General features: G+C 44.4%; 1 protein-coding gene across 1 annotated transcript; it reads right to left on the bottom strand.

Moving 5' to 3' along the window:
- Nucleotides 1-808: 808 nt before the first annotated feature.
- psmb1 (proteasome 20S subunit beta 1) lies at nt 809-10,800 on the bottom strand. Its single transcript, XM_078557428.1, has 6 exons — nt 10,642-10,800; nt 5,661-5,768; nt 4,410-4,491; nt 3,368-3,497; nt 1,421-1,527; nt 809-1,141 (listed from the first exon to the last, which is right to left on the bottom strand). The coding sequence occupies exons 1-6, from the start codon at nt 10,725-10,727 to the stop codon at nt 956-958; spliced, it is 699 nt and encodes a 232-aa protein (XP_078413554.1). The 5' UTR covers nt 10,728-10,800; the 3' UTR covers nt 809-955.
- Between the last annotated feature and the right edge of the window lie 7,777 nt (nt 10,801-18,577).

Raw genomic sequence — 18,577 nt, 5'->3', positions numbered from 1 at the left:
GTGTGCAATGTGAAACCTTGGCTGTGATGTTTTACATGGTCAATTGCTAGCTATCACTCACTATCCAGACTCACATGAAGAGCAGAAACTCACCAGGCCTCCTTTGACAGCACTTTCTAAACTCGGTTCCTGTCCACTACCTGCAAGTTCCCCTCCAAGCCACACATCATCCTTACTTGGAAATATATCACCATTCCTTCACGGTTACAGAGACGAAATCCTGAACGCCCTTCCTAACAGCACTGTGCATGTACCTACACCACATGGACTACAGTGGTTCATGGCAGCAGCTCACCACCACCTTCTCAAGGGCAATTAGGGATGGGCAACAAATTGCTCACATCCCAGGGTCAAATAAAAAATAACGTATGTGGAATATACAGCACAGGAACAGGCTTTTCAGCCCATGCTGCTGTTTATGCTCCATTTGAGTAAATCCTTCGTCTCTAACCTAGTCCTTTTGTCCTCTCATGCATTTAAGGAAAAGCTGGATAAGCATCTATAACCTTCACCTTAATGATTCCCTGCGGAAGCGAGTTTCACACACACTCCATTTTTCTGGGCAAAGAAGTTTCTTCTAAAGTCCTTATTTCATCTTGGAGTTATCAGAGGTCAATTGGTACCAGAGACGTTCACACCTCAGCCAGGGGGAAATGGCTCCAAGGAGAGGAACATGGGAGGAAATTTGGTATAACAAAAAGGGTGAAATTTACTGTGGGGGAAAACTGGCATTCAAATATGGTGCGTTGTTACAACAGGCCTTTGCGAGGATAGTTTTTCCTAGAAACACAAAAAGGAAACGTTTAACTTACCGGCGTGAAAGTTTATTTCTTAAGTATATTAGAACACAACATACAAAAAGGATTTGCCAGCACAGGTACATCACTGGTGTGAAAGGAAAATGGCTACTTCAAATCAACAATAAGCTTGTTCTGAACAGGAACGGTTTTTGGTCTTAATCTTTCCGAAGAGGCAGCGATTCCTCTCTGATTCCATCTTTTGTGACGATGCAAATCTTCAGAGAGTCACCGGTGTAAACATCTCTCTCGGCTGCAGAGATGAAAACGTCTTTTACCAGCTCTAGAGCTTTTTCCAGTGTAAGAGGGACATGTTCCACATTCTCCATGTTCTTGAATCCGATCTAGCAAAGAAAACGCAGCAAATTAAGGCCTTCACCACATTTTGCTGATAATTAAGTGATAGCAATAAAGGCACATTTTAAAAGGGAAAAAAACACTTAAATAGTGTCTTAAATTTGAGTTGTTGGTAAATTGAGCGTGTAATGATCCACATTCCCATCAAATAAAACTCCTCGCTAGGAGGAGAGTCTGGCTTATACACCCAGGCCCGCCTAGATTCTATTTGTTGTGCAAGTTGTTAGAGATGTTACTAAGAGTGTTCTTGGGTCAAAGGACGTTACCTGGTTGTCTAGAAGTGGCTGCAACATGGCACTGGCTGAACCACCAGCTTTGTACGCATCTCTCTGATAGGATCCCACAGGGTCAAAGCTGTAAACTGCACCCTTACCTGTAGTTAAAAACGGGAAAACATATTCAATGTGCATCATGAATGAGTACATTCATAATTTATTCGCCCATGTCTTTCAAGACAGGCAAGTTTTTGATATTGGAAAGGGGTCAGAAATCCAATTGCAAACAAAAAGTTCAACTCCAACACCAGCTTATTTGTACAGGTTTGCATTATTGATTCCACAGTGAGCGAATAAGAGAAACAACTTGCATTTATACGTCTTTAGATGTCTTTCGCGTCCTAAAAGCATATCAAGCCACTTCAAAGTCGAGGAAGTGCTTTCAAAGTATGTTCATTGCAGTAATGTAAGGGAATGTAGCTGCCAATGTACACACAGCAAGGGCCCACAAACAGCTTTAAAATACAAAACCTATTAAACTGGGGTCACAAAGGGATAAATGGATGTCCATTGGAGAGGAGCAGACAGGACCTCATTTTAACATATTATCTGAGAGACAATACCTCCATAAGCACTCCCACAATATGCCACTGGATGGTCAATCTAGATTATGTGCTTGAGTCACCAGAGTGGGGCTTGAACCACAACCTTGTGACGGAGGGTGGCAAATTTCTTCTCTCATTAGACTTTGGAATTCTCTTCCCCAGAGAGCAGTGGAGGCTGGGTCATTGAATATATTCAAGGCTGAGTTAGACAGATTTTTGATTGACAAGGGAGTCAAGGGTTACGGGGCACAGGCAGGAAAGCGGAATTAAGGCCCCGATCTTATTGAATGGTGCAGCAGGCGTGAGGGGCCGAAAGGCCTACTCCTGCTTATGTCTTACTCACAAGGCAAGACCGACACCTGTTCAAACAAAAATGATAAACCTCAAAAGCTGGAAATGGGTAAAAAGAGACACAATGAATTTACACCAGAACATCTAACCTATCTTTGCTCTTTTCAGATGCTATATATTTCTAGCACTTTTGTTTGTGGCCTGTTGAGCTAGTTTTAAGCTTCATCTTGGGTCCAGCTTTGCTGAAATAACAGTAATCACAATGAATATATTTATTCTACAGACTACCACAGAGTTAAACATTTAACCAAAGCTCAAGAACTGATTTAACTGTCTCAATTCCATGACAGATAAGAACACACAGGTGGACGCATGCACCTCAAGCCATTTACCGCTGAACCAATTTGCTTTTTCCTGTGGTTCAGAGGGTAGCACTCTCACTTTAATCAGAAGATTGCAGGGTCAAATACGAATCAAGGCACTTGAGCACAAAATCTTGGCTGGCATTCCAGCGCAGTACTGAGGGAGTACTGCACTGTTGGAGGTGCAGCCTTTCAGAAGAAATTCTGAACTGAGGCCCTTTGCTCCTCCTGGACAGAAAAGCTCCAATGGCACTATTTCGAAGGGGAGTGGGGAATTATCTCCAATGTCTTAAACATTTATCCCTCGATCAGCATTACAAAAACAGATAGTGTGGTCATAATCACACTGCTGTTTGTAGGAGCATGTTGTGTATAAATTTGTTGCCACGTTTCCTGAGATACAACACTTCAAAAGTGCTACATTAGCCATAAAGTGCTTTGGGACATCCCAGTGAAAGGTGCTATATGAACACAAAGTCTTTTGTTTCTGTATACTGAGCAGAAGGAGGCAACCTGTTAGCAGGCCCCGGTCAATGTTACTCTGTAAACAGTCTAAAAATACATGTCTTACTATTACTGTACCCTGTTGTTGGGAACATGCAGGGAAGGAACACACACACAGCAACTCATGACCCACCAGTCTCTGGTACAGTAATTAACAGATCAGTGCTGAGGAGATTCGTGCATGACTGGGAAGAAAATAGAAGATACAGTAGTCACTGTTAAATACTCAATCTCACCTTCCTCATCAAGGCCACCAATGATGTTGTAAACATAATAAGGGAAAAAGCGTCGAGAGTACAGAATTGTAGAGAGCATTGCTGCTATTGCCCCACTTGTCATTGTCTTATTGTTTGAATGTTTGTACATCTGAAACACATCAAATTATTATAACATCAAAACTGTAACCAAAATACAAAAACAAACTTTGCAGCTTAAGACTCATGGAGAAAACAAACCTATTGTTGTTTCAGACAATATTTTTTTCTTTATTCTTTCAAGGGATGCGAATGGCTTTGGCAAGACCAGTTTTTGTTGCCCATTCCCAATTGCTCTTGAACTGAGTGACTTGCTAGGCCACTTCAGAGAGCAATTAAGTGTCAACCACATTGCTGTGGCTCTGGAACCACATGTAGGCCAGACCAGGTAAGGACAGCAGATTTCCTTCCCTAAAGGACATCAATGAACCAAATGGGTTTTTACGATAATCAACAATAGTTGTCATAGTCACCATTACTGAGACTAGCTTTATATTCCAGATTTATTAAATGAATCTAAATTCCACCAGCTAGCATGGTGGGAATTGAACCTGTGCCCCTCGGGCATTATCCTGGGTCTCTGGATTACTAGTCCAGTGACATTACCACTACACTACTGTCTCCCCAAAATAGAACTACAATGGAAGAAACTTACAATCCCACAAACATAAAACACCATGAATCCGTTTTAATTTGACAATCATAGAGAGGCCAAGGGTTTGCAGAGACGTTGAAAGAGCACAGTTTTTCCATAGGGATTAAGCTTCAGAGGTTTTGGCTAAGGTAAAGTGTTAGGACAGAGTAGAGGGCGCTTTACTCTGCAACTAGCCATACTAGGCCTGACCAAGGTGTGCTTGAAGCTGCCACAGAATGGCTAAAATGGGAGATGCTCCATTGTTCAGATTTATTATCTCTCATGTTGGTGAACACAAATACTCACCAATTAATGGCATCCACTGAACCTTCAACACCCAATCTGAATACCCATGGCGGTAGAATATCATTTGCAACATTTTACAAATACCTTTAATCTTGCATCAATAATTTTTGTTAGCGTAAGGCAGTCCCCATGGAATCCAGTGCATCCAATCACTGTTTGGTCTGTCCTAAAAGCATATCAAAACAAAAAAGTTTAATGTGAAATCTGGTTGGTTAGAATACACTAATATAATTCACCAAACAATCACTGAGGAACATAATGCGTGTCCACCTGAGGAGGCAGACAGGGCCGCAGTTTAACACTTCATCTGAAAGACAGCACCTCCAACAGTGCAGTACTCCCTCAGTACTGGACTAGAACGTCAGCCTTGAATTTTGGGCTCAAGGCCTGAAGTGGGACTTGAACCCACAATCTTTGGCTCAGAGGCTAGAGTGCTACCTACTGAGCCATGGCTGACACACAAATGAGGGAAACACAAGCTCCACCATGTTTCTTATGACTGGAATTGATTAAATGCTGGATCCAAGGGGCCTATTTAGCCCAGCATTTAACAGAAGTGAGATGGAGAAGAAGAAATCATTCAGTAGCCAGAAACTAAGAGGACTGGCTTGCACAGGCCCAAAAACAGAAGTAAATAAAACTGAGACACAAAAAGTTACCGATTTATAGGCAGTGTGCATCCAAACATAGTGTCATAGGCACCAACCCCCCCCACCCCAGCTACCTCCAGTACATGATGAACTTGAAAGCCATTGGGTGTTGTGTTCTCTGAAGCCCCCAGAAAGAGAGTGAGTATTGCTGAAAAAAGACATGTTGAAGCTTTTCGTCTTGCACTCATCAGGACACTTTGCAAGAATACCAATATAAGGGAAAAACAATTTATACTATATGTGAAGAGAGTGCTAATCGGTTGGCAACTGGACTCTAATTAGTAGAGGCATTGCCTCTGCCTCTCCCTCTGAGTCCATTTGTCAAGGTTAAAGAGAAAATTACATATCGTGCTAAAGAATACTAGAAATGTTCTGCCTCACATACAATCAATTCTAATCCTTCTCCTCTCAGAAAAACAAACAGGTTTGGAAAACCTGGCAGATATCTCCTCGGACTCAAGTGGGAAGAGAACAACTGTAGCACTTCTGTCACCCTATCAGGTAGCAGAACAAACCAGACAATTGAACCTGGGCCCATGGTGCCTTCTTTGTTACAGTTTGTGAGGTGTTCTATCTAAAGCCACTGATCTAAGAAATGGAACTATCGAAATTCATGGGTTTGCATCCACTGAAAAATGTTGCTCAAAATACATTGCATGAATAAAACAATGCTTTTTGGACTTACAATTTGTAGCATTTTGATGAGTCCCGGCTGTGAATGGAGTAACCCTCACTCAGTCGTGTATCTGAAGCAACAATGGAAAAGTCTTCGCCAGCTAAGGCCAACACAGTTCTTCAGTAATAAATACAGGGGGAAATAAAAATGGAAGTGTCAGAAGTACAAACGCAAAAAGGCTCCACCAAAGGTGGCCTTTTATTTTGCCATTTAAGGTAAATTATGCTACAATTTACTGAAAATTATTTCACCAGGATGGTTTCTAGATACCCTCCAGCATCTCTATGCTATTCATCACAGCAAAAACTGTTTTCCCTTTACTGACTGTGTTGCAAGCTTCCTGTTGCCCATGTCCACACTTTTTCAACCTTATCTCTTGATATTCACAGACAGAAATCAACTGTTTCCAACACAATGAGTGAGGGTTTTCTTTTCATTGCCTAAAGAGATTAACAAATTGCTCATTTAGACTTTGGGGGAAAGTAGTGCTGCAGTAGGCATTTGTCCATCTTGGGAGGCGATGGACTGCGCGCAGGCTGTGTGTCACTTTTGGATTGAACATAGTTTGTTGTTTGTTGTTGCCATAGAGGTCGATTTGCAGGCGGCAGCCCCTTGCACAGATGAATAACGCTAGCCCAAAGTCAACTGTTGCGCTCTCTTTCCCACCATCTGTTCATTTATTTTGTCCTCTGATTTTTCTATACCCTTCTTGGTTACTTGTCTCCAGGCAAGGACTTTCCATGCATTGACTCCAATCCTGGTCAGCTTGAGGTCTCGCTTGCAGACACCCTTGTATCGCAGATGTTGGTCTCATGCCAGTAGCAAGAAAAACAAACAGGTTTAGCAACTCTCACCGAGGTGCCTTTTGCTTTTAATACGAAAATGTACCTTACTTAAAAAACCCAGCATTAAAGTGAATATTTTTTCTAAATTCTGTGGGGAAACAAATCAAAGTTCTTAAAAGTGGCAGTTGGATTCTGCAACCACTAGCCTCTTTTAGTTCTGTGGAATTGGACAAACCTCAGCCATCTTACAGCAATCTTCGAGTTGAAAGAGTACAGCAGGTCGAGCTGAGTCACTATGGTATGGAAGGAGGCCCTTCGGCCCATCCAGTCCATGCTGGCTCTCTGTAGAGCAAACCACTCAATCCTGTTCTCCGACTCTTTCCTCGTAGACCTGCAAGCTTATCTCTCTTAAGTGCCCATCCAATTTCCTTTTGAAATTATTGATCATCCCTGCTTCCACCAGCCTTGTAGCGAGCGAATTCCAAGTCATTACCACTCACATCTCCCCTGCATTTCTTGTCTAAAACCTTAATTCTGCCTCCCCTTTACATGGGAACAGCTTTCTTTGTCTACTTTATTTAAACCTGTTATAATCTTATACATCACAAGGTCATTAGTGGGGATGTTCACTGATGATTGCACAATGTTCAGCACTATTCGCATCTCCTCAAATACTGAAGCAGTCCATGCCCAAATGCAGCAAGACCTAGACAATATCCAGGTTTGGGCTGACAACTGGCAAGTAACATTCACACCACACAAATGCCAGGCAATGACCATCTCCAACAAGAGCAAATCTAACCATCACCCCATGGCATTCAATGGCATTACCATCACTGAATTCCCTCACTATCAACATTCTGGGGTGGGTTATCATTGACCAGAAACTGAACTTGCCTAGCTACAATACTGTGGCTACAAGAACAGGCCAGAGGCTAGGAATCCTGTGGCGAGTAACTCACCTCCTGACTCCCCAAAGCCTGTCCACCATCTACAAGGCACAACTCAGGAGTGTGATGGAATATTCTTCACTCGCCTGGATGAGTGCAGCGCCAACAACACTCAAGAAGCTTGACACCATCCAAGACAAAGCAGCCCACTTGATTGGCACCACATCCACAAATATTCACTCCCTCCACCACCAACAATCAGTGGCAGCAGTGTGTACCATCTACAAGATACACTGCAGAAGGCTCCTTAGGCAGCACCTTCCAAACTCACGACCGCTACCATCCTGAAGGGCACGGGCAGCGGACACATGGGAACACCACCACCTAGAAGTCCCCCTCCAAGCCACACTCAATCCTGACTTGGAAATATATCGCTGTTCCTTCACTGTTGCGAGGTCAAAATCCTGGAACTCCCTCCCTAACCGCACTGTGGGTGTACCTATACCAGAGGTATACCACCTATCTTTGGACAGTACCTTCCAAACCCATGACTACTACCACCTAGAAGGACAAGGGCAGCAGATAGATGGGAACACCACCACCTGCAAGTTCCCCTCCAAGTCACTCACCATCCAGGCTTGCAAAAATATTGCCATTCCTTCACTGTAGCTGGGTCAAAATCCTGGAACTGCCTTCCTAACTACACTGTGGGTGTACCTACACCACTTGGACTGCAGCGGTTCAAGGCAGCAGCTCACCACCACCTTCTCACGTTCAACTAGGGATGGGCAACAAATGTTGGCCCAGCCAGCAAACCCCACATCCCATGAATGAATAAAAAAGAGACTGCATCGGTTCAAGAAGGCAGCTCACCACCCACCTTCTCAAGGGCAATTAGGGATGGACAATAAATACTGGCCTAGCTTGTGACGCCCACATCACGTAAATTAAAAAAAAACCTCCAAGTTTCTTCACAATCTCATTTGCTCCAAAAACAATCCCAACTTCCCCAACCCAACCTTATAAAATCCCTCATCCTGAGAACCATTCTGGTAAATCTCCTCTGCACCCTGTCATGGACCCTCACATCCTTCCTAAAAGTGTGGTGACCAGAACTGGACACAATATTCTAGTCGTGGCCTAACCAGAGCAGTATAAAGGTTCAGCCTAACTTCCCTGCTTCTGTACTCAGTACCTTCATTTTAGAAGCCCAAGATTCCATATGCTTTACTGACCATTCTCTCAATATGTCCTGCCACCTTCAAAGGTTTATGCAAATGAATCCCCAGGTGTCCCTGCACAGTAAAACTGTGCCATTAAGTCTATACTGCCTTTCCCTTCTACAAAAACACATCACTTCATACTTCTCTATTAAATTGTCTGCCATTCTTCTTGCCTGTGTCCTGTTTCTGTTGATTAGTATCATCCTTATTGTTTGCCACACCTCCCAAGTTTGGTGTCATTGGCAAATTTTGAAATTTTAATCTTCATTACAATATCAAAATCCAATTTATGAAAAAAATTGATTGATCCAATCCCTCCAGGAAACCAATGCCACTCCCCTAACATCCACAAACACAAAGAATGTCTTCCTCTTCTGTTTGTAGCTACTCCTATCAGGAGATCTGCTGTCATGGTATATCATGCTCATCTGTCTTCTGTCATCCTCTCACATCCACTGCATCCACTCTGTGACGTCCGTCATCCAGCTTTACCTAGGACGACCCCACTTTCTGCTGCCCTCCACTTTGCCCTCTAGAAGAGATCTCTGTAGCTTTTTGGCTTTGATCAAATGGCTGAAATACTGACATTTTCCTTTCTGGATGTCACTTTTTAAGAGTTCTTTTTGCTCTTGCAATTTCAAGCACCTCTTCATTTGTCTTGTGGTCTGTGCATAGAATTTTTAGCACGTCTTAGTATCCATATTTCAAAAGCCCCTATTTTCTTCCACAGATCTTTATTGCCCAGGCTTCTGAGGCATGCAGGAAAGTCGATAGAGTGTAGCATCTTGAGTTTTTTCACTGTTACAAGTTTGAGTTTTCTTCCGGTTAACACATCCTTCATCTTCACAAAATTACTTCTATCTCTGTCCTAACTCCAGCATCGCATCAACCATCTTTTGTTATCATTGGTCCTTAACAGGCAAACTTAGCTATTTGTTCCAGTGTGACACCAGCCACTTCAATCTTCATTCACATTTCTTCTAATGCATTCCTTCAGACTACCATTGTTTTTTGTCAATAAAGATTTGTCTCAGGTGGTAAAACAAAATGGATGGTTTGGGATCAGCCACCCACTATACACAGCGTCTGATATTCACATCCATTATAATATAAATACCTGGCCCTTCGTGTTCGGCAGAAGAGGTTCCAAGGGCTGAATGGCCAACTTCTGTTCCTAAGTTCACCATCTAAAGTACAGCACACCTGTCAGTACAAAACTCACCGGGCAGCAAAGCCCACAATTGAACAACCAGGGAATCCAGCATTTCTTTTATTTACTTTATAACCACTGACAAGTCCAAAATGAAAACATATTCAATCTAAAACCAACAAAAAATCAAGTTTTAGCATCATAATAAAATACAAGCTCCACATCTGCACATCGCAAACTGCAGGAAAAGAACCTGAGGAGCCACGGTGTTTAAAAGTGGTTCACTGTGGGGAATGACCTTTCTAAACGGGTGAAACTGAAAGAGAAAGTTGGGCATCAAGCTCTCATGCGCTTAAACTCTAAGCCCAGCATTTGTGGATGTTTTGTTACATCAGACATAGATCTGAATCTTTCTTTGGAGCACAATCGGGATCTACATTAGCAACATTTTTTCTTCCCCTCCCCCAGGGCCTGTGTCTCCACTCGCACCACCACCTGATCTTCTCGTGTACCTCCCCTTCTTCCCGGGCCTGTTTGACGCCCCCCCCACCCCCCTTCTTCCCGGGCCTGTTTGACGCCCCCCCCCACCCCCCTTCTTCCCGGGCCTGTTTGACGCCCCCCCCCACCCCCCTTCTTCCCGGGCCTGTTTGACGCCCCCCCCCACCCCCCCCTTCTTCCCGGGCCTGTTTGACGCCCCCCCCCACCCCCCCCTTCTTCCCGGACCTGTTTGACGCCCCCCCCCCACCCCCCTTCTTCCCGGGCCTGTTTGACGCCCCCCCGCCCCCCTTCCTCCTTCCCGGGCCCGTTTGACGCCCCCCGCTTCCCGGGCCTGTTTACATTTCCCCCCCTTTCCCAGGCCTGGTTACCCCTACTTCCACTCTCCAGGGGCCGGGTTTCTCCCCTCCCCGAGCGGTCTTGGTTTGAAGGCTGCCTCACACTCACCCTCCATTGAAGGTGTAAGGGGAGAAGCGATGCTGCGTGGGCCCCGAGTGCTGATACTGCCCCATGTATTCGTACGAATGCGGCATTTCCCTCCTGAGCTGAATCGCTGCTATCTCACTGCCAAGATGGCGGCCGCTGTGTCACAGTCAAACCCTTCCCCCGGCGCAACGCGAAAAAGCGCATGCGCGAAACCGGTGCCCTTGCCGCTTGTTCCCCCCCCCCCCCCCCGAAGGGGAAACACCGTCTGCACCTGCGTACTTGTGTCGTTCCCAACACCTGGCAGCTCAGGTAGCTCTTTTAAAGCCAACCAAATTAACAAAATGAGGGATAAAATAAAACGCAGCCCCTAAATTAGGGTCACTGCAAAACCAAAGACAAAATTTAAACGAAACTTACAACATCAAACCATAATGTGATTAAGAGGGTCGATAAAGCACCCCAACCCCCGCGGTGCCCACCGGGCACGGAAGGCCTCGACAGTGCCGGCAGACACTGCGTGCTCCCTCTCCAGGGACACCCGGTTGCGAACGTAGCCGCGGAAGAGGGGCAAACAGTCGGGTGGGACAACTCCCTCGATCGCCTGCTGCCTGGACCTGTTAATGGCTAACTTAGCCAAGCCCAGGAGCAGGTTCACGAGGAGGTCCTCCTCCTTCCCAGCCCCCCTCCGCACCGGGTATCCATAGATCAGGAGCGTGGGATTGAAGTGCAAACAAAACAGTAATAAAAGGTTCTTTAAATAACTGGAAAGGGAGTGCAGCCTAAAACAATTAACATAAACGTGGTCCACGGACTCCGCAAAACTGCAAAAAGGGCAGGTATCTTGGGAGTCCGTGAACCGACACATTCTACGATTATAGGGGACTGCTGCGTGCAACATCCTCCACCCCAGGTCCCCGATGGAAAGTGGGAAGACACCTCCGTAGAGGGCCTCCCGACGGGGACCTCCGCCGCCAGACGGCAACAAGGCGTGTCCGGGCGGCGGGCGAGGGCAAGGAAGTGAAGGGTGTGCAGCAGCAGTCTGTACAGGAAACTCCTCCGTGCCATGCTAAATGACACGGAGGGCATTTCCCCGAGGCGGCTCATATTTGTGCGGGGCACCAGCTCGCGAGGGAGGGTTCGGGGCTTGGGGCCAATGTGGAATTCTGTCCGAACAGGGGAACACTCAGACGGAAGACTACCGCGCACCTGGGCCACCTCGACTGGCAGCTCAGGTAGTTGCAGTAGCACCTGAAGCATTGAAAGGAAATTCCCTCTCTTCCCCACAGGAGTGTAAATTTTACATTTGCCACCCTTCCTTCCCACACAAAAATCCAAAACAAGATATGGCGGGATCTTAGTTTGAGGCTGGCTTTCCTGTTGAGGTATAACAAATCTTAACAAGACCGCCAGGCTGGTTTTAGTTGTAGAAGCCTGATCACTTTGAGAATGAACAATAAATGACCAACATTGACTGCCGCTTTAATAAGTAACAGCTGAAAATGTGTCCACGGCAAGGCTCTGTAAACAGTGATAAACAATAAAAATATATTTTTTAGAGATCTTTGATGTGCCTGATAATGTAGATAGGAGCTTAGTTTAACATCTCATGTGGAAGACAGAATCTTCAACAGTGTTGCACGTACTGTGGTTGTAAGAACAGTCAGTGGCTGGGAATTCTGTGGTGATTAACTCATCTCTTGTTTCCCCAAATCCTGTCCACCATCTACAGGCACAAATCAGGAGTGCAATGGAATACTCTCCACTTGCCTGGATCAATGCCGCTCCAATACTCATGAAGCTTGACACCATCCAGGATAAAGCAGCCTGCTTGATTGGAACTCCATCCACATTCCACCACCTTAAGCATACACTGCCTTCACCACTGATGCACAGTGGCAGAAGTGTTTTTTTATTCTTTCACAGGGTGTGGGCATTGCTGACTAGGCCAGCGTTTATTGCCCATTCCTAAGTGCCCTTGAGAAGATGGTGAGCTGCCTTAATGAACTACTGTTCATTAGTACACTCACAGTACTGTTAGGAAGTTCCAGGATTTTGACCCAATAACAGTGAAGGAATGGCGATATAGTTCCAAGTCAGGATGATGTGTGACTTGGAGGGGAATTTGCAGATGGTGGTGTTCCCATGCATCTGCTGCCCTTTTCCTTTGAGCTGGTAGAGATTGCAGGTTTGGAAGGTGCTGTTGAAGTAGCCTTGGTGAGTTGCTGTAGTGCATCTTGTAGATGGTATACAGTGCTGCCATTGTGCGCAGTGGTGGAGGGAGCAAATGTTTAATGTGGTGAATGGGGTGCTAATCAAGTGAGCTGCTTTGCCCTAGATGGTGTCAAGTTTCTTGAGTGTTGTCAGAGATGCATTCATCCAGGCAAGTGGAGAGTATTCCATCACACTCCTGACTTGAGCCTTTTAGATGGTGGACAGGCTTTGGGAGTCAGGAGGTGAGTTACTTGCTTCAGAATTCCCAGCCTCTGATCTACTCTTGTAGCCACAGTATTTATATGGCTGGTCCAGTTCACTTTCTGGTCAATGTTGACCCCAGGATGTTGGGAATAGTGGGGGATTCAGTGATGATAATGCCATTGAATGTCATGGGGCGATGGCTAGATTCTCTCTTGTTGTAGATAGTCATTGCTAGGCATTTACCAGCCCAAGTCTGAATGTTGTCCAGGTCTTGCTGCAAATGGACATGGACTGCTTCAGTATCTGAGGAATTGCGAATAGTACTGAACATTGTACAATCATCAGCGAACATCCCCATTTCTGACCTTATAATAGAGGGAAGGTCATTGATGGAACAGTTGAAGATATCTGGGCCTAGGACTACCCTGAGGAACTCCTGCAGTGATGTCCCGGGACTGAAATAATTGACCTCCGACAACCACAACCATCTTCCTTTGTGCTAGGTATGACGTCAACCAGTAGAGAGCTTCCCCCTGAACCCCATTGACTTCAATTTTGCTAGGGCTCCAGGTTGCCACACAAATGCTGCCTTGATGTCAAAGGCAGTCACTCTCACCTCACCTCTTGAGTTCAGCTCTTTTGTCCATGTTTGGACAAAGGCTAAAAAGAGGTCAGGAGCTGAGTGGCCCTGGTGGAACCCAAACTGAGCATTAGTGACCCCTTTCCATCACTTTGCTGATGATCAAGAGTAGACTGATGGGGCAGCAATTGGCTAGTTTAGATTTGTCCTGCATTTTGTGGACAAGACATACCTAGGCAATGGGTAGATGTCAGTGTTGTAGCTGTACTGGAATAGCTTGGCTAGGGGCACGGCAAGTTCTTAAGCACAAGTCTTCTGTACCAATGCCAGAATATTGTCAGGGCCCATAGTCTTCACAGTATCCATTGAATCTCCGGAGGAGGCCTAGATGGATCATATTCTCAGCATTTCTGGCTGAAGATGGTAGCAAATCCTTTAGCCTTGTCTTTTGCACCCATGTGCTGGGTTCCCCCATCCAGGATAGGAATATTTGTCATACCTCCTCCTTTAGTTACTTGTTTAATTGTCCACTACCTACCACAACTGGATGTGGCAGGACTGCAGAGTTTAGATCTGATCCATCTGTTGTGGGATTGCTTAGCTCTGTCTATTGCATGCTGCTTCCGACGTTTGGCATGCAAGTAGTCTTGTGTTGTAGTTTCACCAGGTTGATAATTCATTTTTAGGTATGCCTGGTACTGCTTCTGGTATGCCCTCCTGCACTCTTCATTGAATCAGAGTTGATTCCTTGGCTTGATAATGATGGTAGAATGGGGGATATGCTGGCGCATGAGGTTACAGATTGTGGTTGAATACAATCCTGCTGCTGCTGATGGCCCACAGTGCCTCATGGATGCCCAATTTAGAGTTGATTATGTTTGTTTGAAATCTATCCCATTTAACATGTACCACACAGCATAGAGATGGACCAGTATTGTCCTCCTACCAATACTGTCATGGGCAGATGCATCAGCAACAGGTAGATTGGTTAGGACGAGGTCAAGTATGTTTGTCACTCTTCTTGGTTCCCTCACCAGCTACCACATTCCCAGTCTAGCAGCTATGTCCTTTAGGATTCTCCATCTCGGTCAGCAGTGATGCTACCGAGCCCCTCTTAGTGATGGACACTGAAGTCCCCCACCCAGAATACAGTGTGTACCATTCACAAGATGCCCTGTATCAAGCCTCCTTCAGCAGCACCTTCCAAATCTATAGCCTCTACCACCGAGAAGTACAAGGGCAACAGACGCATGGGAACGCCACCACCTGAATGTGGCCTCTGGTCCCTCTGTCCATTGAAGTGGGTTCCCTCCCCGCTTCGGCTCTGGTGGTTGGGCCCCTGTCATTGCCATAAAATCCAATGCATTAACTCTGTTCTTCTTTCTCTGCAGATGCTGCCTGACTGACTGAGTGTTTGTACCAATTTCTGTTTTCATTTCAGGTCTCCAGCATTCACAGCACTTTGCGTTTGTGAATTGATACAGGAGCAGGTTGGGCACATGGGATTAGAATCATGCAGAGATTAAATAGCAATACAGATTGCCCAGCTATTTCAATTTGTAAATTCTGTGTAGTTCTACACAAATACCCCCCCAAAAGAAACCTAGAAACGGAGTACATCAAAGCTAGTATTCATTTTTTTAACCAAAGTCTACAAACAATGTGTTTAACATGAACAATTTTATTGGAAATGAATAACATTACAATGCTCACAAGTATTTCACTAAGCATTATGACCATTTGATAATTAGATAATGATATTACATGAACATTTATTTATTGCAAAATAAAGAGTACTATGAAATCTGTAATGCTGGCTCTGTTCTTTGGGTTGCAAATATTTGTTATCAAGAATATTTATTAATGTGTTTGTCATACAGCATCTCTCTGAAGATCTTCATATACTTATAGTAACTGATGCCAAAGCTGCACAGTAGAATAACTATAAAGGATGACACCAAAGAGATAACTATAGTGTTGTCTTTCCTGTAATGACACAAAATCTTTGATTATTAAGTGTTATGATCTCCGGAGGGACCCTTAATATTTAAAGAGAAATTTGAACACCCAGCGATTAACTGAAAGGACTACATAATATTTTACTCTTTAAAACAAAAACAGACTTTACTGTATGTATAAAAAATTAAACAAAACAAGCACTACTAACTTAACACTATAGTTTGTCAAGACTTAAGTGTATAAATCCAGATCCCCTTTTACTTCCTAATTCCGTGCAAGGTTTCCCTTATACATTACAAAATCTTGAGAATTCATTCACTTCTCCTTCTGGAATGAAACCAATTTTACCACAGCTTTCCGGAATTCACTTTAATTTCTCCTCAGTGTTCCAGCTATTCTACGAGATACAAAATTTTATGGGGATCCTTCCATTAGCTTTTGGCTCAGCGACTCTCTAACCTTCTTGAAAACCAAGCAATTGTGGACTTTTCAACTTAAACTTGGGCCTCACCGTATTCGTGCTTAGTGATTTAAAAATCAGGAACACTCCTGGTTCCTAATGGCCTCTACACTCCTTGTCTAGCTTTGGACAGACACAGGTTGTTTTCTCCGAGTCTGCTCCCATTGCAGCATTACAGCTGACAGATTTCTCTCTCTCTACCTGTTCCCAAGCTGAACTACTTGTATTCTCTGAGGTAACACACAAAAAATGCTGTACAGCCTCACTCGAAAACAATGTGGCACACTCGGGATGTTCCCAAACAGAAATGTATATCAATTATCTTTTATCTTCAAAATAACCCCTTGGTTCTGTGACCTACATAAATAATTTATATCTCTACTGGAGTTAACAGCCCTCTTTCCAGGTTTCCACCAAGAAACCTGTTTGTTTACAATGGTATTTTCAACTTCTTTGATCTGAGAACAACATGAATAATCACTGTAGACCTCCCATCCTTACCAAAACCTCCGAGATGGGTCATCCATTGTTTAAGTATCACTTCTAACTCTGATCTTATTAAATAAATGCATTACCCTCTGATCTATAATCACCCTGGGTCTGTTTACTAGGTTCTCAACCAAGTGTTATCATTTACACTACCATTCAATTCCTAAACTAAAAGTTATTTCCTAAAAAATATGAATTATGAAATCAAATATTCGCAACAATAGAGACAGTTTGAATTCTTTATAGATTACGGGTAATACGTATTTATGAAGTTAACATAGTGATATTGTCAAGAAAATTTTAAGGTAATTTGAATTCCTCATTTCTCCCGATGGTACTGCTTTTACACTTTTTGAAATAATATACATTCTCAAATAGATATTATTTGGTAATTAGGAATCTGAAGTTATAACCATATGGTAGGGCTCATCCATGTAAATGGTGTTAAGGATCTCATCAGTTAGACATTCAGTGTAATGACTTTTGTTACAGTTTCAAGTTTTCAACTGAAGCATTTTCTCTCTTGACAGTTTAACAGTGGTTTCCATAAACAAACTTGATGTTGTATTGTCTGAAAGCTTTTCTTTTTTTTAACGATCTGTCCTTAGCTGAGGTGTGTACCTGAACAAGTAGCCCACCTTCACTGATCTGCCCCAGTGGCCGCCTATGATCTGGCTCCAGGGTTGACGGGCCCAACTCTCTCCTGCCCCTGCCTCCCCAGAGCAAACATTGGGCCCTTTAAAGCAAGGCAGGAAATTTCCCAACTCAAGCAACATGTCTCAGTTGCAAAAATCCACCGAGGCTTTTTTTGAAAAGATTTCAATTAAAGCCAGGAAAAGCAGCCAGACCACCACTGTTGAGGGGGATGGTGGGGGTGGGGGTTGGGGATGGGAGGGATGTGGAATCCCTCTACATGGTGACCTCTGGCTGCACGCACCCAGCACCCATGCAGACAGACCTGTAGACCTGCCTGGAACACCAGCATCCCCACAACCGCCCCGCCAACTCCAGCTTCCTGCTGAGTTATTTCAGGCAGTGGAATTGACACCCCAGTTGTTTCAAGAAACTGAAGGCCGACTGGAAAATCTGAGCTGGCCTCCTACCCTTAACAAGGCTTTTAATGAGCTTGATAAAACCAAAATACTGCAGATGCTGAAAATCTGAAATAAAAACAGAAAATGCAGGAAAATCTCAGCAGGTCTGACAGCATCTGTGGAGAGAGAAACAGAGTTAATGTTTCGAGTTCATATGACTCTTCAGAGCTAAACAGAAGTAGAAATCAGGCTTAATGAACCTGATTGGATATCCTTGACCCAGGGCTGGGCAGCCTTGCCAGGCTCTGAACCCACCTCTCCTAAAATGGCTGGTGCTGAAACAGCGTTGGGAAACTGGCACATTGGCCAGATGTTTGCAGGCCCTGTCTGCCTCAGTTTCTAACCTCTACAGGACCTGAAAATTCTGCCCTGAATATAAATACAAGATGGTCTGAAATGAATCAGTTGCCCTTTTTCCAAACTACAAAAGAAAATGACAGTTTCTCATGGTTTAACAAAGGGTTTCTGACTGCGCAAATTCTTCATGATTTGTTTTTCCTTTCGGTATATCAAATGATAATGTAATGCAACAATTCAAGCACAGAATGAAGTGGTGTGGTGTCCTTCATTTGATCACATAGCAGGACATTCAGCAAACATCTGGGGCAGAATTTTGCCCTCGTTGGGCGGGCGTGGCATGTGGGCCCGGAGGTGGTTGCGAAGCCGACCACCGCCTGCGATCGAGCCTTGACATGGATTTCACGTTGGCTGGCCAATTAACGGTCAGCTAGTGTGAAACACGCACTGCAAAGCTCAGCGCTGCCAGGGGGTGGTGGGAGGAGCGCAAGCCCGCGAGTGTGCGCATGCATGGGGGTGCGTGCATTTAAAGCTCCCTGAGGTACAGAACTGACTCAGGGAGCTGAAAAATTTTGAAAATAAAAAATAAAGAATTTAAAAATGTTAATAATATGTCCCCAGGGACATGTTAGAAATTAGTTTGAATTTTTTAAATTTAATTAG

The sequence above is a fragment of the Cetorhinus maximus genome, chromosome 14 (genome assembly GCF_964194155.1).
Source record: "Cetorhinus maximus chromosome 14, sCetMax3.hap1.1, whole genome shotgun sequence".
Taxonomy (NCBI): Eukaryota; Metazoa; Chordata; class Chondrichthyes; order Lamniformes; family Cetorhinidae; genus Cetorhinus; species Cetorhinus maximus.
This window is presented reverse-complemented; position numbering and strand designations above follow the sequence as displayed.